Consider the following 26,053-nt stretch of genomic DNA (forward strand, 5'->3'; position numbering starts at 1 on the left):
AGTGAGGGGGAGTTATAGAAAGGAGGTATAATAGACTAATCCCCCTCTACCTATTCAGCAAAAATGGAATTAGCTTCACCTTTTCATCACTAACAACCATTATGGTGACTCTTAAGCCGGGTCTGGTGGCACTGAAACACATGTGACAGCATCACATATGTCAAGTAAAAAATATAGTATTTTTTATAATGTTACTCCAAAAAATGTTACTCCTGTATTAGGTATGTGTTTAATGTATTTTTCCTACCACATTAACACCTGACATATTTGTGCATTTATTTACATTTTTTAAGATATTTTTTGAACCTGGGCCACTGCAGTGAGGACTAAGCCTTGTACATGGGGCACACGCTCTACCAACTGAGCTAAATACGCCAATGTATGCATTTCATATGCAGATTATGTCTTGATTTGACTGGTTTGTTGATCAGTTGAATTAACACCTGACCTTTTTTATGCAGAACTGGTGTTTGCATTAATATACAGCGTGATCATGATTAGATCCCATGTGACAGCCTTATCATCAGTGCCTTCATGCCCTTATTTTGCTGGTGTCTCTTCATTGATGACATTTGGTATCTGTGCAGCTGTTTCTGATTTTTCAAAGTGGAGGGAAAAGCGGTTATAAAACACATCACTTCCAGTTTGCCAACGCGGTAATGTGGCCACAGACTCCAGATTTAAAAACTCTGGTATACTGCGAGTACAGAGAGATTAACCTAGCAGTGATAGGCTTAATAAACATTGTGTAATCTCCTTTGCTAAAGGCTTGAATGTAAAGTCCCACACTCCAACTCTAACAAACTATTATTTTGTCTTCAAATCCAGCATACATTTCCTGTTTGTTTTTGTTTAGTTTTTTTACTTATCAATACTTACAAATATAGCAAAGTATTATTAAAGTAACTGAAAGTAACCGTGAAGGTGTTTTTTTTCCAGTTTCATGGGCAAGAGAGTAAAATAGTTAGACAAGCAGGATGACAGAATTAGAGACAGGAGTCAGAATTAGAATTAGAAAGACAGAATCAGCGTCTGCATTCAATGTTTGAACAAAAGTGTTCACTTTATGTCTGTTTTACATGAAATCATCTGTACTAATTTTTGTTAAAGTTGTTTGGGGAGATGGAAAAGGACTCAGAGCCCACACACAAAGAGGAGGGTTGCTATTTTGATGTAGGAAAGGGCTAGGTTTTCACATCTGACATGCCAAACTACCAAACCGAAACTTAAATGTCTTTTCTGACTGACTCCCCTGAAAGTACTTGTCATTTTGTCGTCATTCGTGAGAAGAATAAAAGGAAGCATGATTTATGTGCAGACTATATAAAATATTAAAACTGTATTTTTTTAAACTGCGAAATTCAACAGGGAATGTTTTCATCCTTGTTTTTCCACCAAGTTTGTTCCGATATGACAGAGAAGATATGCTTTTAGTTTTTCTTTTTCATCTGACAGTTGCAGTGTATCCCATCATGCTTTAGTTTGCATTCATGTAGCTCAAAAATGCTCTTTAGCATTGTTTGATACAGTCGCTGCCTAGGTCAGTAGGTCAGTATTGGCAAAATGACACGACATCAGCATATTCTCAATGCAGCTACAATGGAGTTTGACACCAAAAATGTTTTAGTGCTCTTTAGTGTCAGTCCCTCAGAATTAAAGCTGCAGTCGCAAAACCTTCCCGTCTTTCTCTGCTATGCGTATCACTCTGCTAAACCCCATCCACCAAACCTACAAGAAAGAGCTGGTTGCTCTGCAAAACCTCATCCCTCGTAAGGCTTGCACTACACAGCAATAGTCTCACCAAGTACCCCCCGTCCCTCTTGCTTCATCACGCCTTCTCAAAGATAACCCACGTGACATGTTCACACACTGATTTTTATAAAAGTTACCTACTGAACCTTTAACGAACAAGAGTCAGCAAGGAAGAAAAATGCTTGTATCCAAGCAACAGCTGTGTAATATTACTGTTATTTATTACTTATGTGAAAAATTTGCTACTCTTAACATTTTGAAAACTGAGAAAGAAGAATTTCTTTCTTCACATCTTAAAAAGGCTTTTTCTACAGTAATTTGCCCAGAATCCCCAGGAATCACTTTCACTTTGAACCAATGTGAGAGTGATTTTGCCATTAATGTAATGAGGCAGAGGGGTGGGGTGGTGCATGATCTTATTTTTGACTTTTGTGTCAAATACTAGAGCTTGCTTTCCATCCCAGATCTACAAAGAATGTCAGCTTTGTTGTTTTTGCCATGCAGGAACACAGTAGATTCAACATTATTTTAAAAGGGTTGTCAGTGAATGCTTGGGAAGCCATTACTTCATGTTGGGGTATAGTCTAGAATATTGTCAGGCCACAGTTGGGGTTTGTGGCTGCAGAGGCTCTTCAGTCCCCTTGACTGTGCGTCACTCTCCACCAGCCCTGATGCAGTTGCGCAACTTAGAGGTCATAAATGGAAATGATGGAAAACTGCGGCTGGTTGGACAGCCTCACCTGATTAGCATTCATATCCTCTCTTGCACTTTAAGCTGCCTCTCTCTATCACACACGCACTCTTTCTCGTCCTAATCCCACTGTGTAGCGGTTGGTTCGTGCATGATGTATGCACTATGATTAAATGTCACTTTGTTCTGCCACCAAATCCTCCTTGTCACTCCTTCTCCTCCTTAACTATTTCCTTGTTCTAATTGAAATTATAAGCCGCAGTTTGTGTGTGTGTGCGCGGAGTGAGTGTGTTTGTCTAGTACTTAAATTGCTGAGTGCAGCAATAACTAAAAACTTTCTCTCTCGCTCTCGCTCTGGTTCTCGCTCTCGTTTTGGACATAACAATCTCCAAGCTGAGTATTACAATTATTTTTACAGTCTGCTCATACATTAGCAATTAGCTAATAGCTATAGCAAATACCTATAGTACTTCACCAACAAGCCCTTTGGGTCATCATTACATTACCAAATTTGTAGCACTGCTATTTGGTGCAGATATATTTTAGCTGTTTCGTATGGTGTACTGAATAGTCATATTTTTCCTGAACTGTTTTCTTCTTTCTCTACCACACACATACACACACACACACTGTAATCCACTTTTGCCTGAAATCAGCAACTTATTGTTTGAGGACAGTTTATCTCTGTCTCAGCGTCTGCTTCAGGTTACATAATTAGGTGATGTTGCAATTCAGAATTCACTGCAACACTTGAATAAGTACCAACAAGTCTGCAACAAGGTGTTCCACATCTGGACCAAAACACATAAACACCTCTAACCCCTCTCTTTTTCTCACATACACACACACACACACACAACTATTACGTTGCCAAGTGTTAAGCTTCCTAAAAAGGATGTCACAGCTTCTATCAGTTCCTGGGAAGTTGGTGGAAGTTAATATGTTAAATGGCGCACACACACAAGCACATACTCATGTGTTTTCAATCAGATTTACAAGCTCCACTTTGTCATTTCCTGTATGAAGTTGTGTGTATGTGTGTAAGGGAGTCCCCAGGATTTTCCAAACTCCTTCTTTGGTTAACAAGATATACTGCAGATAGGAATGAAGGGAGAGCGAGATAGCCCGACATACTACAGAGGGAGAGAGAGGAAGAAGATAGGGAAACTCCCTGTGATTACAGAAAATAGTTTAAATGACACAGAGGAGGTTCTGACACAGACACGCACACGCAGGCCACTTAGACAGAAATGGAGACTGGCTGCTGTTTATGGCTTCGGCAACTGTTTTGCATAGTGCTGTCCAATAAAAAGGACCATTACCATAAACATTATTTTTACGATCCTGTTCAGTATTAGACTGATAAAGGGACTCCGAGCTAAAAGAAAAAGCAAAATGGCTGTCACTGCAGTTCTTCACTGACCTTGTGGCAGAGCTGAGAAACCTGTAAAAGCTTCTCAAAGGAAACAGAAAACAGGTTTTTAATTATTTAAACTTTTTTCTAGAATTGATGCATCCAGGGAACGTTACAGCACAGCCTTCAACAACAGGCTACTGGAAGCTGAAACGTTGATTTATTTTCCCCTCTAGGCATTTTATACTTTAACCATAACCACATTTTTCATTCCTACTTTTCATTCATACCGAATATTTTTAAAGCATACCACAGGTTTAAGATTGATATTCTTTCCCACAGGCAGCCACCAGTTTTCATTCATTACAGTATGAAAATAAACTTGCAGTGACTTGAAACTTGCTCAGATACGTAATCAATAACAGTGAGCATTTTATTCAGTTATATTGCTGACTGTAATGAAGTTGTGAACAACGTTTTGTGGTTGGTGCATTCAAGGAAACTCTGTTATCTCCGATCTGAGAAATGTCTGTGAGACAGCAACCTTTTTAACAAAGGCACATTAAACTTTTAATAAAGAACGGTAGCTTATGAATGTAGTGGTTTGCAACACCCAAGTCTAGAACTTCAAAAACTCAAAGGAGAGTTTTTAACTATCACCACTGACAGCGAAAGCATCATATGATACTTCAGAGCTCTGCTTGAGGCGCTTGGCCTACTGCCTAAATTCTTCATGAGGAAATGTGCCAATATCTGAGTTTCATATATATTGATGATATGGCACAAAGTCAATATATAATAATAATAATAGCATTATTATTATTATTATTATTATTATTATATGGGAAACCTGTAGTGCACGTGGGACCGACAGCAGCCCTGAAGCAGGTGTGTGTGTGTGTGTGTGTGTGTGTGTGTATAACCTTTTTGTGTTTCCATTAGCCTCCATAACGTTAGGATTATGTGTATTTGTGAGCAGACTGGAGCTTATTAGAAAAGGCCTGGCTGAGCTCTGTTAGCCTATTGTTGTGGTTTCCCACTGTGGCCAACATCATTATCAGCTTTGTCTTATAAAACCACTGCATGTAAACAGCACACACCCCCACACACAAACACACACTCTAGTTCTCTCTCGCATTGCATTTACACACTCATGCTAATAAAATCACATTCTGTTTTCACTTTCACATTAACATAACTGCAGACAACACAAACTCACAACACAAACTGTTGCAACACAAAAAATTGTTCTCTCTGTAAGTTACTTAGTGTAAAGGCTGACATAAGACAAACTGTCACACAAACACACACACACACAAGTAGGCACCTATGATGCTTCACATATATACAGTATGTACACACACACACACACACACACACACACACACACACACTGTTTAGTCTACGATCAAAGTCCACCCACCAGCAATCTGTTCCACACAAACAAACCAGTTCACAGTCTGAAAGGCCAGTTCTACACCCACACACACACTGTGTAAGATATGTGTTGAGATATGTATTTTTCAAAGCACTTATAATTTTGGGATTATAATCACAGCTGCTCACACATACACACACACACACACACACACACTCAAAGATAAACACACAGGTTTGTTCCATGACTGTCATGCATATTGGACCTGGCTGTCCACTATCGCCCTTCTTCTACCCATCCACACACAAACACACACACACCAGCTGAGTGGCAGTATTTTTTCCTCAAACCTATAATAAAGCAAAGTGTCCCAAACACGATCCAAATACGTTGCTAAGGCAGCTTGCTGAGGAGAGGGAACAGACCGTCCCTGCTGCCTGTCATGCTTTACAACTTCCTGTGTATTCATGTTTGTGCGTGAGGCAGGTGGAAGTGCTTTGTTAGTATCAAAGATGTGGCTTACAACAGCAAGGCCCTTTGGGTAACCACACACTGGCAACTTTGTTTTCTCAGCTAGATACTAGATACAATATGCGCATAAAACTAGAAAGTACACATTTAAATAGCAAATGGAAAAATCTACTCAAAGACAGCATACAAAAGAGTTCCTTTCTCATAGTTTCAGGTCTTGCACAGTTGAGCCATTTGAAAGACTGCTGTATGTTTGTGAAAACAAACTAACAGGTCAAATAACCTGGCAGTGATGAAAACAGACGTCAAAATGAAATATGTAATCCTATACTTCTGATAATAGGTTTTGTTTTATAAATCACACCAGGATTTCCAAAACGTGTGGATTCCAGATAGTTCACATGTGAAAACATATTTTGCAAGATGGCATTTAGGAAGGTTTAGTTTAAGAAACAGCCTTCTAGTGATCCACCTTATGTATTTATCTGCTGCAGAGATGTGCTCACTCTCTTGCATCAAACTGCCAGACATTACCACGTATCTTTCCCTTTCAAGTTTCGAGAAATAAACAATTTATTGTATGGTTAAGTGTTACCATGGAACAGCAGTGAAATGTTGATAATTGTGATGTTTATAAGCCAGATCATGTGATCTGCTCCTTTAAAAGAGCTCTACCAGTCACCACTTTCATGTCTCAAAGCATCACGGCAAATATTCAGGGTCCAAATTGCAGGGGCGTCAGAGCCAAAAACCTGCAAAATCATTTATTTTGAGAGGAGACGAGGGTGGAAAATCATGACAACAGAAAGCCAAACATGAATAAACTTGATCAGCGAAAAGGAAAACGGGAGGTCATCAACATCGACAGACACAGTGAATTTTGGCACATCAGATCACCAACTGGTGACGGTGTGTGTTTGTAGTTTAGGAACATATCTGCTAATTTAACATGACTCAGTCAAGCTGTTTTTGGATCATCTGTTGGCTGTTTATTCCAATATCTTGTATTCTTCTGGCAAAATCTAGGGAAGCTTTTTACTATTTAAGAGTTTCAGTGAAATGTTTTATAAACCCTGACTGAGGCCAAGTGTTAAAAGTGTTGCAGGAATCTTGTTTATGAACGACAAGGAGAGAAACAGTGGATGAAACAGAGGGAGGAAACAATGAGATGGAGTATGATGGAAAGTGATGGAGTGGCGATTTGTTACAGCTGCTCAGATGTTCACTTGCTTTTTGTGCTTTTTTTGCAAAGTCAGAGGGAGAACATCTCTGTGGAAACACAGATGGACACACAGTGGTCCCTGTTAGTGTGTCCTTGTGTGGGTGTCAAAGCATGCAAGTGTGATGCTTTTGCGAATGCTGCCATGCAAGTGTGATACCACCTCTTTCTGGGTGAGTGTGTGTTATGGTATTTCTATCTTTGTAAGGGGGCAATTTGATTTCAAAGTCATGAGAGCGAGAAAATGAGGACTTTTTGGCTGGGCTTCTGTCAAATGGCTTTTTGAGAGTTAAGGCTTGGTTTTATGGTGAATGTTTGGAAAAGGTTTAGTTTAAGGTGAAAGTAAGAGACTAAGGTACAAACATGCATGTGTGTAAAGAGAGTTAATTTCACATGGCACCTACACACACACACACACACACACACACACACACACACACACACACACACACAGAAGCATTTGTTCACACTTCCCTTTCTGTATATATGGTTTGTAGATTACAAATGCTCGAATACTGACACACAAAGAGGCACAGAAGCTACTAATATCTCTGTCTCTTTCACATCAGACCGTTGTCATCTCAGGGCGTCCAATACCAACGCTTACAGAAAAAGTGACAAAACGTAGTTATTTGATGCCAAACGTACCCTTCAGTGTCTCTATAAGACGCTCTGGGGTGTCTCGTACAGACCGGACGTGCTAGCTAGCTAGTGCTAGCTACGTTCGTGTTGACAGCCCCTCTGAAGCCCCCTACCCTTACCACAACCATCAGAGATTTTAGTACCTAAACCTAAGTCACTGACTTTATGCATGTCGACCGGCTAACCCTACAGCTGTGCTAGCAGGTAGGGACGTAGCAAACGGTGACGTTTCATACGGATGCTGAAGGGTACCTTTAGCGTAAAATACTTACGCTTTGTCACGCTGTCTGAAAGCGTCAGTTATGACGCATTGAGATGAGAACACGTTGTTCACACACATTATTACACACACTATACACAGACCTACACACACACATACATAAACTGCCACATACAAATCAGTGTAGGGAGTGTACAGTATATGACCTCTTCCTCTCTCTCAAACACACACTCTCACTTTTTCAGTACACACACACACACACACACACACACATTCTGGAAAAAATCTTCTCCACCCCTGTTGGTTACCCAAACATTATGTTGCCATGGCAACAGGACAGCTTACTGTACAGCCAGCATATTTCTCATGTGGAGGGAAGTGCATTTGTGTGTGTGTGTGTGTGTGTGTATGTGTGTATGTGTTCACACATTTTTGTGTGTTTTGATGTGTGCATGTCTTGATGTGCTTGTTTGACTGTACAAGAATGTGAGAATATGTGTGTAAGCATGTGTGTGTGTTTTTCCAGCAAGTTGGTCATCTGAGAGGTTTGCCAGCTTCAACAGGGGAGTCACCGTTCCCAAACAGAGAGGCATTTAAGTTACCTCTGATTTCAAGTCAGATAGCCTTCCCTGGAAAAAATGTTTTACAAAGGCATTGATAAATTAGGTAAATGATACAAAAACATTTGTTCTCTAGCTGATTTGATGGAAATGTTCTTGTTTTTCAAGGGAAATACAGCCCAAAAACCTAGTCACACGGGAATAGTGTTGCTTTGGGTCCGTCTGTGATTTGCGTAATTTCAGAGGCCATCTGTGTTCTCGATCTTGTGCAAATATTCTGTCTGTAATTTATAAAAATCTTTAAAGTAAAAATCTTGTCATCTGAATCAGAAACATGGTACTTCCATAGTTTTACTCCAATATTTTTTCCTCTCCTGAGTTTAGAATTACGGAGGCTGCTGTAGATTTTTAATGAGAGCTTTGATAGTGATGCGGGTGCAAAAAGAAAGAGGTGCATGTAGCTCCTTAGGAAGGACACCCACTAAGTGAAACACATACTTTGTTTATCTTATGCAAACATCATGCAAAAAAATCGAAACAATACGAAACACAAATGTGAGAGGTAAATTCCGAACTCATAAAACTTCCCTGTGTACTTCTAGTCCATTAGTAATAGGCCTTGTATTAGTTGAAGTAGTAGCAGTTATTATATTCCCAGTGAGAATGTAAACATTGCTGTTCCCTGAGCCCTTCTACTTCAACAGTTGGTAGGTTAAGTGCCTTGCTCAAGGGCTCCACCTTGAGGCAGGGGAGGGTTTTTACTCCATCACTTCTCCAGCCGCTGTGTGAGTGTTAACTGACAGCTTGTCGGTCATGAGCTCCTCAAGGCCAGAAGGTGAAAACTGCTCTCCATCTGCTGTTATATGACAGTGATAAATGGGCTAATCCTTCTAGTGTAATGAGTTAACCCTGACATTTGCATGTGTGTTGGTGTTTGCTTCTGATATTTTTGATGGTTTACCCTCTATTGTATTATGCAGCTGATAAATTAACCTGTGATGCTCCTGTGTACAATTAGATGATTTGTAGGCTGCTTCATGTCTTCTGTCATCAAGGAGGCATGCTGCAGATGCGAAGGCTGTCACTGGTAGAAAGTACATGTAGATGCATTCATGTACTGTACTTAGGTATTTTAGTATTTGTACTTTACTTAAGTATTTCCAATTTATGCTACTGTTTATTTCTACGCCACTTAATTGCTGGGGGACAAATTGTACGTGACAGGTATTCCAGTAATATTGGCTATATATTCATGAAAAGGGGTTATTCACAATGAGTACTTTAAAACCTTAAGTAAAAGTACAGAGTTATCATTAGGTCAGTGTGCCTAAATGTAGACTTTTCCTTGTAATTTAGTAATTTTATAGTGTGGAATACTTCCACCAGAGCAGGCTGTATGCTAGAGCGGGACGTGTGTGTGTGTGTGTGTGCGCGCGCTTGATGTGGTTGACAGTATACGTCTTTTACTTGTTAAATGGCTGCTCAATTAAAAGAGCGTGGATTCAAATGTAGGTGCCGGCTGATGATCCAAAACAAGTAGCAGGCCTTTGATCATAGATAATGGCTTATATAACGTGTGTGTGTGTGTGTGTGTGTGTGTGTGTGTGTTTGTGTCCCATTTCCCACCCTATAGGCCAGATTATGATGATTCTCTCAGATGTCTTTGTTATTGCCCGTAGTGATTTGGCTCAGGATATAGGTTTTTTTTTCCAGACTGGAAACACAGATAAACATATATTCACACATACGCACACACCCACAGGCACTCACTCACACACATAGTATACACACTGCGTCCAGCTCCATGGCCCTGTGACCTTAGATATTAGCTTCCCTGCCAAATATGTCTGAGGCCAAGTGCCGCAATAAATACACACAGTCACACACACTCTCTCCGTACTGGAGAGCATTTGGATGGTCAATAATAGCACTTCCAATTAGCCATTTGAGTATTGGTGAAACTCGGCTTCAGAGAGAGAAATGATTGTTCATCGACAGAATGCTGCTACAGTTTATAGGCTGGTTTATTGCTGTTGTCTATTTCTGTTAAGTAGACTTTGAAAGGTTTGGAAGGAGAAAACAGCAGAACATAAATATATGTGCATGTGAAAGATGAGATTTTGACTCGTGGCAGAGATATTTGTATACTACATTTCAGCAAGTAGTTGGACAAGATAGACTTTTTCATTTTCATTGTAGTAATTGTACTGATTTCTGACCGGTTTCTCTTGGCGTAAATCACAAAGCAGACCGGTATCTTTACTGTGTCTGGCTGAGGGTGCCAATTGAAGGTGTTAATTGCAGCAGCAGACATATCTTTCTGTCATTGTTATTTTCCTGCTCATTTCTCTTTCATTCCACCTGGTCTTGGAAGATTTCTATCCTTTTAATTTCTTGTCTAAATGCTAATCTGTTCAACTTTAAAGACAGTAAATGTCAGTTCACTTTAATTTCAGCCAACAATGTGAAAATAACCCTCAACTCATTTGCTAGAGCTTTTTTTTTTATTTCTTATAGGCTGGATAGCACAACCTTTAACTGCAACCTTTTACAGTAGTTTTTGATAGAAATGTAATTCTTACTTTGGCAGAATTTACGGTGTATTGTCCCCACAGACATCAATAAAAAAAACATGTTTGCTTTATAAATGTAATTTAATAAATTATACACATTCAGATTTAAACAATTGTCACTGCAAGGCATTGTATTGTCAAATGGTCTTGTAAAAATGAATAGCAATGTGTGCTAAAATACTAAAATTGCTAACCTGCTAAACCTTCTAATTACAAGCTAAATTCATCTTCTTTTTTTTCTGATTGTTCACCTGCCAAAATGACTAATAAAGTTGATAAACTCTCCGACGCACTGCCAGACTCTTTATTTAACTTTTAGCATCCAACATTTTTTTTTTTTTTTTCCAATAAGGCTGATACCAGGTTTGAGTTGAGCCTTGATCAGAACCGCAGGCTGACAGAGTGAGGAGTTTATCAGATTAATTTTGTCAATGCTCAATCTGACATTAGATTTTGTGGTTAGATTATATGGAAATATAAAACGTTTTATCAGACTTAAAGGTAACACAGCATGAAAAACAAGTTTTTCAATGCTAGACGTTGTTGGAGGTATTGAAGTTGGAACAAAATGTTCTCCATATCCTGTGCCTAAGGTGCTTGTGGGAAAACCACTTGCTCTTTTCTGTTTCCTCTTGATTTTTCCAGTTTCCAGGCTGTCCTTTCCTCACTTTTCTGCCTTCTCTTCTTCCCTCCTCCTCTTTTCCTTCCTCCCCCTTTCTCCTCCTCCTCAGTAAAATCATCAAGGTGAAAGTAATTGACGACGAGGAGTACGAGAAGAACAAAACCTTCTACATAGAGATCGGAGAGCCTCGCCTGGTGGAGAGCAACGACACCAAAGGTCAGGAAGGGAGTGAGCCTCGTGACTCTGTGAACCTTGCCCCCCTCTACCCCAGAGTGTCCGCCACATTGCAGAGGCTGTATGTTCTCAGGACATGGAGGCACACAGGACTTAAATGTTCTTTCTTTCTCGCTACCGTACCTCCTGATGTGTCCTTCCTATGACAGTGAACATGCAGCGGGTTGTGGATCACGTCATCTCACCACATCCACCACTCCACTTTGTATGCGTGTGTGTGTGTGTGTGTGTGTGTGTGTGTGTGTGTGTGTGTGTGTGTGTGTGTATTTTGTGTACATACCCTGCCATGGTGTTTGTTTACCATGCATGCATTCACCACCTCCCTCTATGTGTCTGTGTACGTGTGTGTCCCATACAGGAAGACCATAACGGTTAGGATCTTAGACCGGGAGGAGTACAATAAGCAGTCCTCCTTCTACATTCTGCTTGAAACACCCGAATGGAGACGCGGAGGGAAGGAGTCGACAGGTGTGACAGCCAATCAGCACTGAGAATGCACTTTACATTGAGGTTTTAAAGAATCCTGAATCAACAGGCCAATGGACAAATTAAATCCCCAAAATTTATGATACAACACAAGATTAATTCACACTATAGTCAGTTCATAAAAGATTGGTTAAAATTTATTGTTGTGTTGTAATTTTTCTAAAGCCTTACCAGAAGGATAACCAGTATGGCTGCACAGATTATAAGTGTGACCCAGTCAAGCCAAGTTTTGAGTGTGTAGCGTGTACCGTCTGTACATATATTTTATGGGCAGTATTTCACCACAATACAAAACTTTACTCTTACAGTGGACGGTGGTGAAACAGCTCCAGGAACACTTAAGAAATCAAAAAAATGTATTACATTTCTGGACAAACATTTTGTTGTCATTTTAAATTTAATTATTTATATTCTAAAGTTGTAATTTGATAATTTCTTGATAGTGTAAAAAAGTTAAGTGTTAATTTTTTGTATACTAACCACAAAAACAGTGCTCAGTAAATAGTAGTTAGTACATTGAATAGGTTTGGGACACAGTTAAGAGCACTTTCTACAGTAACCAGAACTTCAACAACAGAAAAATTCAGGGAAAAACAGTACTGCATGTACTGTTTGATTGACAGGTGTCTTCTTGGAGGTGCAGCACAGAAATGCCAGAAATCTCCTAAAACTGTGACAAAGAAAAGAGACAGCTAGGACTGTACTGGTTGGAGGACTTCACAGAGTAGGTGTGATATTCGTCTAAGTGGACTTTGTGTAATGTGAATCATGTTTATTTTAATGCTGAGCCTAATCCGACAAGGGCTCTCTAAAGTTGGCAAGAAAAAAAGCACTTTGCACCTGGCAATGCTACAAGAAATAAAATCAAAGCGTCAGTCGTACTTATACTATATTACTAAAATGACAAAATGCAGAGCTGCTCCCTAATCGTTTATGTTTTAACAGGCCTGTTGATTTGGGATTCATGTTGAACACACTGGAGCGATTCTGCTGCTCTCTTCTGTACTTCTCAGTTTTTCCTTCCTTTTTTTCTCTAGTTTTCTTCCTCTGTTTCTCCTCAGAGGTCTGTACAGAAAACTCAGTGGGAATCACACCTGTCCTCTCCTTTCTTCTCCTTTCCTTTGCCTCTCATTCAGCCAAGAGCCTTTCATGTGTTGAGATCAGTTCTCTGCCGGTGTTTGAAAACAGTTCACATACAGCTGAAATGTGGACACACAGAGACAAAACCCAAAGGGGTGTTGTCTGTGAGAATGACTATGATGCCAGTAACATACATGTGGTGTTGAAACAGTGAGCGAGAGGAGGTTCTGCACGAATATATGCTCCTCAATACAGCTCCTCAATCAAAGATGATTTTAAATACACGTAGTACTAAAAATTTGAAAATCAATTTGTGGCAATTAGTTACCCCTTTGTTATATCCAAATTATATTTAATTAGCCTATATCCAAATTATAGGCTAATTATGGGAAACACTGCTTTCACTACCCCCCCTTCACCCCCAAGCAAAGCGTCTCTGCCGACTTTTTAACTAATATCATATTTACAACAGCAGCAAGGAGTGTGGTTTTTACAAAGTATATAGCCTAGGCCGAACGTTTCATAACACCGGCACCACCAGACTGAAATAAAAAAATAAAGCAAGTAAATTCAGACTTTAAACAGCGGTTTTTCTGCACATGTAGCCTATTTATAAGAGCAGTATTCAGTAGTTACAAAACGTTACGTTAACGACACTCTCTCCCGATGAGTCCAAGCATCAGTGACAGTAGCTGCTGGAGTTCTGTAAGTTTCACATTGCTGTGCTGCTTCTGCAGATGCTTTAATAAATCAGAACGCTTACACTAGACAACAATGTTCCTTGCATCTTAGACTGTGGCACAGTAATGGCAGTACTTACAGCTGTGGAAAGAACGCCTCTCTCCCTCGTTCACCTTTCTTCCTTTAGTTTTGTCTATCAGCGGACATGAACAACGAATTTCGTTACCGCTCAGCTGCTGCACAGTCGTGGGTTCACGTCAATGGTGCGTTCAGTAACGAGTAACGCAGCATTAGTTTCCTTAGTAACTAGTAATAATATTACTGTTTTAGAAAAGTAATTAGTGCACACTAGTAGTTATTGGGGTAAGTAATATTATTACATTGTTAATAAAGACACTGCCCATAGCACAGAAATTTCACGCAGTGTCGATGCAGAGTTTTAGGCAAATAGCATAAGAAAAAACATAGTAATCATGACAAGAACTACTACTATTGGCAAGGGTGTTATAGGTATTATGGGTTTTATACAATATTATCAGCACTTGCATCTTTCTGGAATATTTTCTTTATTTCTTTAAATACCTGCAGAAATTAAAGAATAAAACATTAGAAAGGTATCATAATTCCAAAAAGAGAAAAACTGAAGCTAGCTGTCTTTGACAGGGTGAACATTCTCCTGTTTCCAAAGCTAAATAAACCATTAAAAAAGCCATTGGGTTATCTGAAAAATGCAAAGCTGACAACAGGTTCGTTTTTAGCTCAAACGTTTTGGAGATACATGGTTCTCATGGGACAGTGGCAATTTGTAAGCAAAGAGCCGGACAATTTAAATGAAAAACATAATATATTGAGGAATAAAACATAAAATGTGCTTTTTTCAGTCAATCATATAACAAACAAAGCATTTCTTCTTCAGGGAGACCATGAAAGCTACCTGTTTTTTATAGTTAATGGTTGTGTGTTACAGCATTATGTAACACATCATTGTCAAATATATTGTACAAATTAGTGCAATTAAGATAGTGATTAAGATATTTTGCATGGCGATCTAGCACATTTGTCTTAATATCTGAACAGTGCTCCATTGTCTCCTTTCTTTGCTGGATATTATATACTATATATTATATATTTTATATTGATATTTCAGAAAAAATGATGTGACATGATTATGAATCATTTTAAAATTATCTTAATTTAAATGCAAAGATTCACATACAAATCATTTTGAAAGCTTTCAATGTGTATGGCTTCAGATGTGCATGTGCATGATATCAGGGCCGGTATTTATCAAGCTTCTCAAAGTGCCATTTTAGTCTTAAGTTCTGAGAATTCATGAAATTTACTCCTACTTTTAAACTTATCAAATTTCTCAAAGCTAAGAATCACTGTTACTCTCCCAGTTATTTAAGACAGCTCGAGAGGTCTCTCAAGTGGTTAGGAGTTGCCAGTAGGGCTTGTGATGGCACTGTGGAGACAGAGACATGCAGAGAAGAGAGGAAGAATTCTGACGACGCGCAGTTAATAAGACGGGGTCGGACAGCGCATGCATAAACTTTGTCAGCGAGTTGGTGAGGGACGTCATCTCACCACTGACTTTACACAGTAATGTGTTTTCAGATAAATTGAAGGTGGTGATGACGCTTTGTTTATTTGCCACAAGACAAACGCAGCAATGCTGATGATTGTGGCCCGTCATAACCCTCAATAAGCCGAATAGTCATGGAAACAATTATAGCACTTAGGCTACAGCTCCACACACTGTCACGCGTTTCATCGACTTCCCAACACCACCCCCGTAATCCGACAGAAGCAAACACAGTTCATGCAAATAGCCGGCAATACAGGAGCACATTTAATGGCGCTCATATAAAGATAAACTTTTTTTTATCTTTCATTTATTAATGTGTAGGCCTATATCATAATCTATTATCTTGAAAATTCTTTATTGTTAAATGTGTGTTGAATATAAACTCCTCTTAGGAATTTCACCATTCAATGTGAATTTATGTGAGAAAATCCCTAATAAGAAAATCTATTCAGTGATTGGTCCTTGGCTACATCGTCATCCAAAATCCTGTTTGCGGCACAGCAAAGTGTCATGAATCAGCACTAAGACTGACACTTAAGATTTAGTCCTACACTTCAAATTAGGACTATGATGCTTGATAACTGACTTTAAAGCTCAGCTTTGAGCCAAGAATTTTTTTACTCTTAAGTCAGTTCTTAGCAATGTTCTTATGAGTAATTCTGAGAAGCTTGATAAATACGGGCCCAGATATGTAGTGTGTGTGTGTGTGTGTGTGTGTGTGTGTGTAGGTGTAGGTGTGTTCGTGTGTGTGTCCTCAGTTACACACCACATCTGTGCGTCTGTATTCGACTGGGTAAATCTATTATTATCCTATCCTTTTCTATTCCAATTTTATGTAATATAGAGTTGTAAACACACAGGAGTTGCCACTTGTTATTAATTGCCTTTACAACACACACACACACACACACACACACACAAACAAATGTTCATTTAGCTATATTCTTTGATATAATTGTTGTTTCTTCAGGCCATTGTCTAATTGACATTGGCTTACATTCAATCCCTGCTGACTTACCCTAACCATAACCATAACCACTACTTGCCTAAACCTAACCCTTACCCTAACCTTTAACAAAGACTTAACCCTGAAATTTAATGATTTACGTTATGGGGACTTGCATTTTGCAGATGACAGATTTATGTCCCCACAACATTAGTATTATACACACACACACACACACACACACAAAGAGCCATGCTATCAGTGTGTTAATGGCAGTGTGTGTTTACCAGGTATCAGCAGTGTTTATAGCGATGAGGGGATCAAAGACAAGGGCTGGATATCACATTATCACAGTCAGGAGATCAAACACACCTCCGGGATACACAGAGCCAGACACACACGCACACAAACACACAGTTTAGGGGCTGCAATGGGTTTGTGTGTTTAATGAGTGTGTTTTATGAACTGATGCGGTGGTTCTCTCTGTGCTAAATTAGCCCTGCACAGATCTTTATTGCCATGGCCCATGACTGTGTGTCTGTGTTTTTCTGCCTTTGTTCATTACCTATATGTGTGTGTGTGTGTGTGTGTGTGTGTATATATATGTGTATGTATGTACACATTGGGTGCTTGTTTGTGATACATGTGTCTCTGTCATTATGGAAGTATATGTATGATGTATATGTATGAAGTATGTATGATGAAAGATTTGAGAGAACATGCAACAAATTTGCGGTACTGCATGTAAACCTTTGAGCGAGCACAGGAACGGCTTTGGAAAAGTAGAATTAGATTTGACACGACAGAATCATGAGCATAACGGATGATTTGAGCATGCATGAGGAATTGGGTAACTGCATTAGCAGCCGGCAAAAGGGATTCTCATGCTCATAATGATCGCTGCTCGCTCTTCACCTGTTTTTCACTTTCACCTTGAAGATCACCTTCTTTCTACTTTTAAAATAAAATCTGGGGCAGTGGCATTTCACTAAATGACCACAATCACATTCAGTTTGATGGCAAATAATTTAATTTTGAAGCCATTACGGTAGAGTAATTTTGAGAGTCCAGTTAGTTATGTCGTTCGTGCTGCCCTCAGAAATCAAATGGGCCTGATACGGGATGGTTGGGTTTACTTTGATCTGATCCGACTCCACGTGTGATTCAAAAAATTAATGGTTCAAGCTAAAGTTATTATGGGCTGTAGCAAATTCATAAATTTTCAGAATAGGCATGGTGCAAATCCAACATAGCGGTATGAATAAACTGGCAGACAGTAAGGGGATCAATCAGATTGCCAGAATTTACTATACAGTAACTTTACAATAACTGAAATTGTAAAACATAAAAGATGTGAATCACATGTTGTCCTAAACAGTCTTATGGTCACCAGACTGAATAGCATGGTGAATTGGTCTTCTACTCCCTCAAATTATTTGTCGTCAATATACGTCGTCTGTGTGTTTGTATATTTGTGTTTCAAGATAGACTCTCACTATTCCAGAGTTTTGTATATGGAGGGAACAGTTGTCACAAAATGTTCAGCTTTTGGAACGTTGTCCTGCAAAGTCTTACTGTAATTTATCAAAATACAGAATACTTTTCAAACTAAATATATAGCTGACCTATAACTTTCAAAGGTAACCATTTCTCAACAGTCTCTTTGGAGAAATTGTATTTTGGTAGAAAACTAATTTGTAATATTACCATTATTTATTCAAGAAAATATATTACCAATAGCAGTCATTTCTTTTTCATTTTATAATGTGTAGATTAGTTTAATCCCACCCCATGTTACTTGAAGGGGTTTGAGATCAAATGTGCTAAATATATGTAGATTTTTTGACATAAATAGAAAAACAATATTTTATGTACTTAGACACAAGAAGCGTAAGCTGACAATGGGTGACAATGGATAAATTTTGCCACATTTACAGGTTTTTATTGGTAAACATTGATGCTTTGACACATTGTTTTAGGTTTTGAGGTATCCTTACGATTAATAATTAAAAGCAAAAAATACTGAAGTGGTTGAATTACTACACAGAACCCATATTCTCACAACACTGCTAAACAACACAAGCTGATTTTTCATGTTTTTGTATCCCTATTCCTGTATTAGTTTTTACTAAGACTGTTCTTCCAGTAAATTAACTCAGAGCACAGCAGAGAGACTCTGGAATGTAGAATTGATTTTCTCAATCAAATAGGCTTAAGTATCCTGCCCCAGAGACTGCGGCTGAAAACCGACCAAAGGAGGCACGTTCAATCTCTAATGTTGATTAATGTGTGAATTGTGCCTGCAGATATAAATTCCGGAAAACAGCTTTAACATTCAGGGATTGTAAGAGTTAGAGAACGCAGTCAGCTTTTGTTATTGGAACCCTGTAAGGTCCCGTTTTATCTATCAAACCCAAACATAATGTATTTGTGAAGTGCCTCTGAGCCAGAGATAAAAGGCCTCATACTTTTTCCTTTTATTTTGGTTGTTTTTTTTCATTGCTTCATTTCCCTGTAAGCAACGGAGGTTGACAGGATTAATGTACTGACTAAACAAGCACCAGATCTGACATTTGCTATACTGATATGAGGAGTTAAACATGGTGCAGTTAGAAAGATGGGAAGGGAAATTGTGTAGTTCAATCATCCCTCTTGTAGCTGTTTGAATTTACATGAAATTTACATTTCCATCATCCAGACTTTTACAGAGTAAACAGGTAGAGGTTTCAGTACCTTTTTCAAAAGTAAAAACTATTAAAATTTGTTTCTTTAAAAAAAGTACCAAGTGTTTGGCCAATCTGTCTGTTAGTATTCTTACGCATTGTTTGATGACAGATACCAAATCAGCTTTGTACAGAAGAGGATTAGGGACACATGTGACACGTTCTCATTTGAATGGTCTGAATTCTGACTTCAGAACTAAAAAAAAAGTTCACATGTAGCCGTAATCCTTTTCTGTAGCTATGGGTATTCTAAGCATATGTTTTGGTTTTTAGCTTCACCCACCATTACTTCCACTGGAAACAGGGAAAGTAGTTCCTGCTAGTTCAGAGTTAATTTGTATCCTTTTAAAGTATATTTTATCACGTAAATCTGCTTCCCCGCAAATAAGTCATGATAAAAAGTAGCCGTAGAGCTGCTACAAATTCTCATTTGTTCAGGAGAGAATAAAAGGTTGGTGATTTTCTTTTCCATTAACCTATTTCATCCTCCTTTATTTCTGGCAGAGTTTTACTTCATGTCCTAGAGTGCCTTTCAACAATCTCCAGAGAGCAGGTGTGAACTTGTACCCAGCTTTAGTTTGTTTTTTCAAGCGGAGCTAGATATTTAATATTTGCAGGTTGAGATATCCAGTCATCTAGCAGTGTTGTTGAGGATATGTAGGGTGTATTTGTCTTCTTTAAAGAAAGAAAATGCATCTTTGACTTCCCTCTAAAGGTTCTTTTTTATGGATGTAAAATCTAGATTCACTGGAGGCTTTAGAAGTTTCCGGATGACCCTGTGATATTGCAGGTTTTTGATTTGGTCCAGAGGAGCCTCGGGACAGCGGGAGGCAGAGGAGAGTTCACTGCAGCCTGTGAACCTCCGTCACTCATCTGGGTGGGAGAAAGTGCAGCGTGAGGAAGGAACAGTGCTGAGAGGGAAACCAGCTGAAAACACATGCACCCTGCAGAGGGTGATGACCCCCTGTCCTAATACACACACACCCACACACAGTATCAAACATGCAAGGAAATACATAATATACCCTTATAGAGTAGCACACTTTGACACACGTGACTACACAGATGTGCACATGTGCCTGTGTGAATATACTGGATGTCACAGGTTTTATCTGACGGCAATGTCCTCTCCTCTCCTTATGTCCTTTCTCCACCCTCTGCATGTTTCTGTGTGTGTGTGTGTGTGTGTGTGTGTGTTATGCATTTATGATATGTACCATAATTATTAACCCTTGCATTAATCAGACTGTGCATGTGCCCAAACAACATTAACTAACGGGTGACATGATACTCTGTTTATCATGCCAGTCAGTATCTGCACGTACAGTGTGTGTGTGTGTGTGTGTGTGTGTGTGTGTGTGTGTGTCTGTGTGTGTGTGTGCACTCCATATTTAGTTCAATATAATTTCATAGATACATTTATGTACTGAACAAACTCAATGAACCCTCTGTCATGATGTTTACAACATAAAATAACATTAGTAATACATTGAAATGAGCTATCATTGAGTAAATCACTAAATAATGTAAATTAATTTGTTTGTATCTTTATTACAGTAATCTGCAGATGTAAGTTATATTTAACAGTTTATTTAATAATTGTAGCAATTTAAGAGTAAGTCTCATATTTGCTGTTATTTAATTTAGTTGCATATAAACATAATTTCTAGGAGACAGGGTTGCTTCCTTCTCCAATGTATCTTTCTCTACCACCTTCTTTCCTCATCCTCATCTCTACCTCCTCTTCCTACTACTCTTTGTCTTCCAACTCTGTTTCTGCTATATTCCTCCTCATCTTCTTCCTCATTTTCATCCTCTGCCCTCCTCTCTTCTCTTACTTCCTCTTCTTCCTACTCCCCTTTATTCTCACATCTCTTCCTCATCTATCACTTCCTCATTACTATCCTTTCTCCTTTGCAATTTTATTCCTTTTCCCTTATTTCTTGTTCCTCCTCCTTCCCCATCGTCCTCCTTTCCCTCCCACCTCTTCTCTTTCTCATTATATGTTCCTTACCCCATCCCCATCTCACACCTGCTTAACCTCTCCTCTTCCAAGTCCCTGTCATTCCACCTTCCCTTCCTCCATCTGTCCTCTCCTCTCTTATCCTGCCCTGTGGACAGACAAGGCTAGTGAAAGTTTTCTCCTCTTCCTCCTCTCCTCTGATTCTATTATGTCTCATCCTATGGGTCTTTCCAAAATAGTGACAGTCTAACAGCTCCTCCTTCCTCCTCCTCCTCCTCCTCCTCGTCTTGTCCCCTCCTGTACTGTTTAATCCCGTCAAAGGCCGTGTCTTCTCCTGTCTTCTCCCTGTCTTCTTTCTCCTTCCATCTGTTCATCTCCTTGACACAGTGCAGAAGTTTCACCCCTCTGCTCCTCCTCTTGTTGACAGTTTGCAAAGATACCTCCACTCCCCTCTCACTCTTCCCTTCTCTTCCTCTGTCTCCTCTGATGGAACCTGAATCCATCAAACATGAAAGGGTGTAAAAACCTCTCCTCTCATCTTCTCTCCATTGGTTGATCTTTCTTTCCTACCTTTTTACCCTTCTTCCTCCACCTATGGAGCCTCTCCCTCAGTCCTTAATCCTCTCCCTTCCTCTCCATGTCATCTCCCATCACTTCTGTGGAACTAGGGACTCTATCAAAGCATGACATGGTGTGAAAGCCCACATACACATTACACACACACACACACACACACACACACGCTACCTCTTGTCAGCACATTTCGACTCATGTTTCATCCAGACACTTAAAACACCTAAACTAAAACAAACTCAATATTTATTCAAAGATGTATCACTACATTTTATTGTGTTCAAGTGCCAAACAAGTAGCATGCTGTAAAAATTCAAAGACAACTCTTAATTTCAAGGCATTAAAACAAAAGGTTCAACAATTTAACTTCACATCCAAAGTTTTGAGTTTATCGATTGTTGTTTTGTTTTTACATTGTTACAACTTTACATTTCTATGTTTGTTAAGTTACTCTAAATCTGTACATTCTGAAGCTATCTAATTGTTTAGTCTAATTGTTACAATGTTTGCTGTAATGCTAAGACACTTGTAGACCAGAATATCTAATATACAGGGAGCGGGAAGAAGGAAGGAGGATTTTATTACAATGAAACTCAAATAAGATTCCAAGCTGTCAGAACTCTTTCCCTCAACAGGAGACTATTGGTTTGTTGGCATAACTTTATTTTTTCCCTATAAACCACTGATAATTTATGTGTCCCTTATTTATGCCAAGAAGAAGTTGATGTTTTTACAGTGCATCTTATCCCAAGTTCAGAAATGAGAAACATAAACAAGGGGGTGAAAGAAACGATCACTAATGGTTTAGTGATTTAAAGTAAATATTTGTACTTATTAGGCCGAGGACCTGGAAAAGGTATTTATTGAGGAGGAATATAGACAAGAAAACTAATCAAAATCACAGTGAAAATACCAAGGCAGCAGTATTAATTTGACAGCTACAGTATGTTGTTGTAAAGTAATATGGTCTTTGTTGGCTCGCTCTGGCAGTTTGCCGAAGCTCATTTGAATTGAAGCTATATCAGGAAAGAGGGAAAGAAGGAATTAGAGCGAAAGGCAGAGAGAGAGAAGGATGAATACAAATTGGAGGTTTTAATACTGAGAGCCAGTGACAAAGGATGGCATGACAGAAGGTAGATCAAAAGGAAAATGAAGATTAGGAAAGAAGGAGAAGGGGTTAGAAACAGTTATGTAATGAAGAGAGAGATATTTTGGGATAGGGTAGAGGTAGATTAGGTCCTTCTCATCTTTTTTGTCTGGCTATTTAAAAATACACTGTACACAGTTATTGGAAAAAATGGTCCCAATTTGGAAATAAATTGAATTAACGCTGAATTCCTAGTGTAAAGCAATATTTCTGTGTATGTGCTCTGGCTGTAAAGCACATTGAGTTATATTTAATTGAATTGAGCTGAAAAGGAGCAGAGAGAAGACACCAGAGGGGGAAAAAATCAAAATGATAAATGGTACTGACAGCGGCTTTGACAGGAAGCAGCATTTTACCCTGCAACATTTCATTCAATTTACACACACACCGAAGGAGTGTAGCTAATAAGGATACTGCCCAGTCATGTTCATCCCACATGAGGCAAAGTGTAGGCTGTTAATTGAGTTCATTAAATCACCATTACATTGTGTGTGTGTGTGTGTGTGTGTGTGTGTGTGTGTGTGTGTGTGTGTGTAAACCAAATTAATTGTGAATTCTGCTTAACTGAAGGAGAACCATGAAGGACATGTGAGATATAATTCTCAACATGCAGTTTAGGTGAAAATGTTCTCTTTGAAGTGATTTTTCCATGCATTTCCAGTGATGATCCATTTTCCCGAAAAATACGACCATATACCTGTAGATCGTCTGTAGCTTATTGCGACCCATATTTACGTTTATTGTTAGCCGCTGACCTCTAGTGGCCGGAGTTATTATGGTGAGAGCAAAGGAGGAAGTCAGGTGAGGTAGAATAAAGATTAAGTCCACGTACCAAGGAGGCCAGGGTGGACAAACACTTTGACCCAGGAGACTGCTGTTTTGTGTGAAACCAAAGTCAATGTTAAGACTTATTTTAACATGCTTATTTGAATCCGAATCATTCATAAACCTAACCTAGTAGTTTTGGTGCCTAAACCTAACCTAAATAATGATGGTTGTTAAGTCTTTGTCTCTTGTGTTGTGTAGCAGGCTGCTGTTTGAATGCTAGAATGATGATGTAGCTATCCATGCATTAAGCATTAGCCAAAAACATGCAGTTAAATTTCAGCTGGACTTCTGTGCCTGGGAGTCTTTAGTTGCTGCTCTTCTTGCCTTGAGCTGTCGTGCTTCATGGACGGGCTGAGAGCCACAATTCCAAACTGTGCTTCTTGCTTATGATGGAGTAAAAGTTTGACAAAAATACTCCTGGCAGAAATTCACATGTTCGTGTGTGTGTCTATGTGAGTGAGCTATAAGCTCCATGCTGCAACTGAGGGGAACAAATGACCAATGAGCTGATGGAGACCCACAATGCACTGCGTTATAATGGAAGGCAACAGCATGGATAACCGTTCCCCCATGGAAAATTTGATCATAACCTTTCTCTCTCTTTCCCTTTCTCTGTATTTCTCTCTCTTTTTTCTTCCTCTCTCTTTGATCCCAGTTGTGAGTTCAAACTCTACTGTGAATCCCAATTACTGACACACACCATAAAGAAAAGGGGAAAAGAAGAACAGAGAAAAGAAAAGGGTGTGTGTGTGTGTGTGTGTGTGAGAGAGAGAGAGAGACAGTGAGTGAGATGATCGAGAAAGTATATGTTCATTTACTAATGCTACTATAACCATTGAACAGTGTAAACCTAATTGTATAAGTTATATCAACAGAAACCTCTAGATATTAATTTAACACAAAGGTAGATGATAGGGTTGTCAACTGCAAATCACTGATTTGAATGGTTTCGCACAGTTTAGTTCAAAGATTCACAGTCTTTCAACCAGTAAGTAATGTACTGTGTATCAAGGCTGAGCTGACAACAGTGCTCTTAAAAAAAACTGATCTTAATTGTGATGGTGTCATAAAGAAAAAGAATCACCCAAGGCCTGGTATCTTAGATGTTTCTGTTTCAGGTTTAGTATATTTAATAGAGAGCTTTGTTTGTTTCAGCACTGTACTCCAGAGCTTTGAAGAATTACAGTGGCGTGATGGATGCTGTCATTACACATTAAAATGTATAAGTCCCATAACGCCAAGTCCATAACAACTGATTACAAATTGACAATTACTGCCCCAGTAGCGCTGCTGCAAGTCTACATCTTTTTATACAAATGTCTCAGGTGTCACTAGTCTGACTTTAACTTAACTTAAAGACATGACTGAGATGATTATTTTGAGTGTCACAGGGAGTTATTGCATCTTTTGTGGGGCATAATTTCTCTTCTATACTTGATAGTTTCACTTTCTACTTTACTTCTACGCAACCACTTAATCTGACTAGGAACCTTATAGGCTTTGTTTGCTGGTTTATCCGTCTACTTTTTCACCAATACCTATAACATTGGCAAAATCTGATTGGTTTGTTTTACAGTTAACTTTTTTTACTGTTATTTTTATTTTTTGTTTTAAGGTGTGTACTCAAGACTCCCTGGGAAGCAGTATTGATTCTAAGTGAATTATCCTGGTGAAATAAAACAAAGTAAGTCTGCATGGCCTGCTGCGGTCCTATTCTAACACTGCTATTGGTTGTTGTCTTGTGGTGTTTTCAGAGGAACAACAGATGGAAAAGGAGGAGGAAGAAGAGCCGCTGGCGGGAAAAGATGAAGAGGAACGGCGCATTGCTGAGATGGGCCGCCCCATGCTGGGAGACCACGTGAAACTGGAGGTCATCATAGAAGAATCATATGAATTCAAGGTAAGGCAGGGAGTGAGTGTGTGTGTGTGTGGTCAGATAAATGAAAGTTAAAAGTCCGACTGGAGTTTAATTAATCTAGCAGAGATGACAGGGGCACATGTTTTAATGTGACATTTAATTCATGTCTAAGGACAGGCATGTGTCTGTCTGTTAGTGTACTTCTCACGAAATTTTTGTTTCAGTGTCACTTTTGGTCAATTTAGACTTTGCACACGACTCTGAAATGGGACCAGTTGATTAAGTTTATTGTTGACAATATGCACTCCATCTTGTTTCTGTTTTAATAAAAAAAACCTACAGGTCCCACAAATGATTATTTCCATATAAAAGTAAGTTGAATGACATCAGTAAACACTATGAATCATTACTGGGGATGGAAACACTGAAACATCACTAAGATACAGCACACAGCAAGGACACTG

The 26,053-nt window shown here is 39.0% G+C and overlaps 1 protein-coding gene across 2 annotated transcripts in view; it reads left to right on the forward strand.

Moving 5' to 3' along the window:
- The window catches only part of slc8a1b (solute carrier family 8 member 1b), a 139,527-nt gene that overhangs the window by 81,407 nt on the left and 32,067 nt on the right, over positions 1-26,053 (forward strand). Inside the window, exons 5-6 of one of the 2 annotated variants that reach the window (XM_046070540.1) lie at positions 12,075-12,184; positions 25,486-25,631. In XM_046070540.1, the coding sequence (XP_045926496.1) occupies positions 12,075-12,184; positions 25,486-25,631 (256 nt within the window). Of the gene's footprint in view, positions 1-12,074; positions 12,185-12,872; positions 12,927-25,485; positions 25,632-26,053 lie in introns of those variants that run through there. The other variant, XM_046070541.1, reaches the window with a different exon arrangement.

This window comes from Micropterus dolomieu, linkage group LG15 (assembly GCF_021292245.1).
Source record: "Micropterus dolomieu isolate WLL.071019.BEF.003 ecotype Adirondacks linkage group LG15, ASM2129224v1, whole genome shotgun sequence".
Taxonomy (NCBI): Eukaryota; Metazoa; Chordata; class Actinopteri; order Centrarchiformes; family Centrarchidae; genus Micropterus; species Micropterus dolomieu.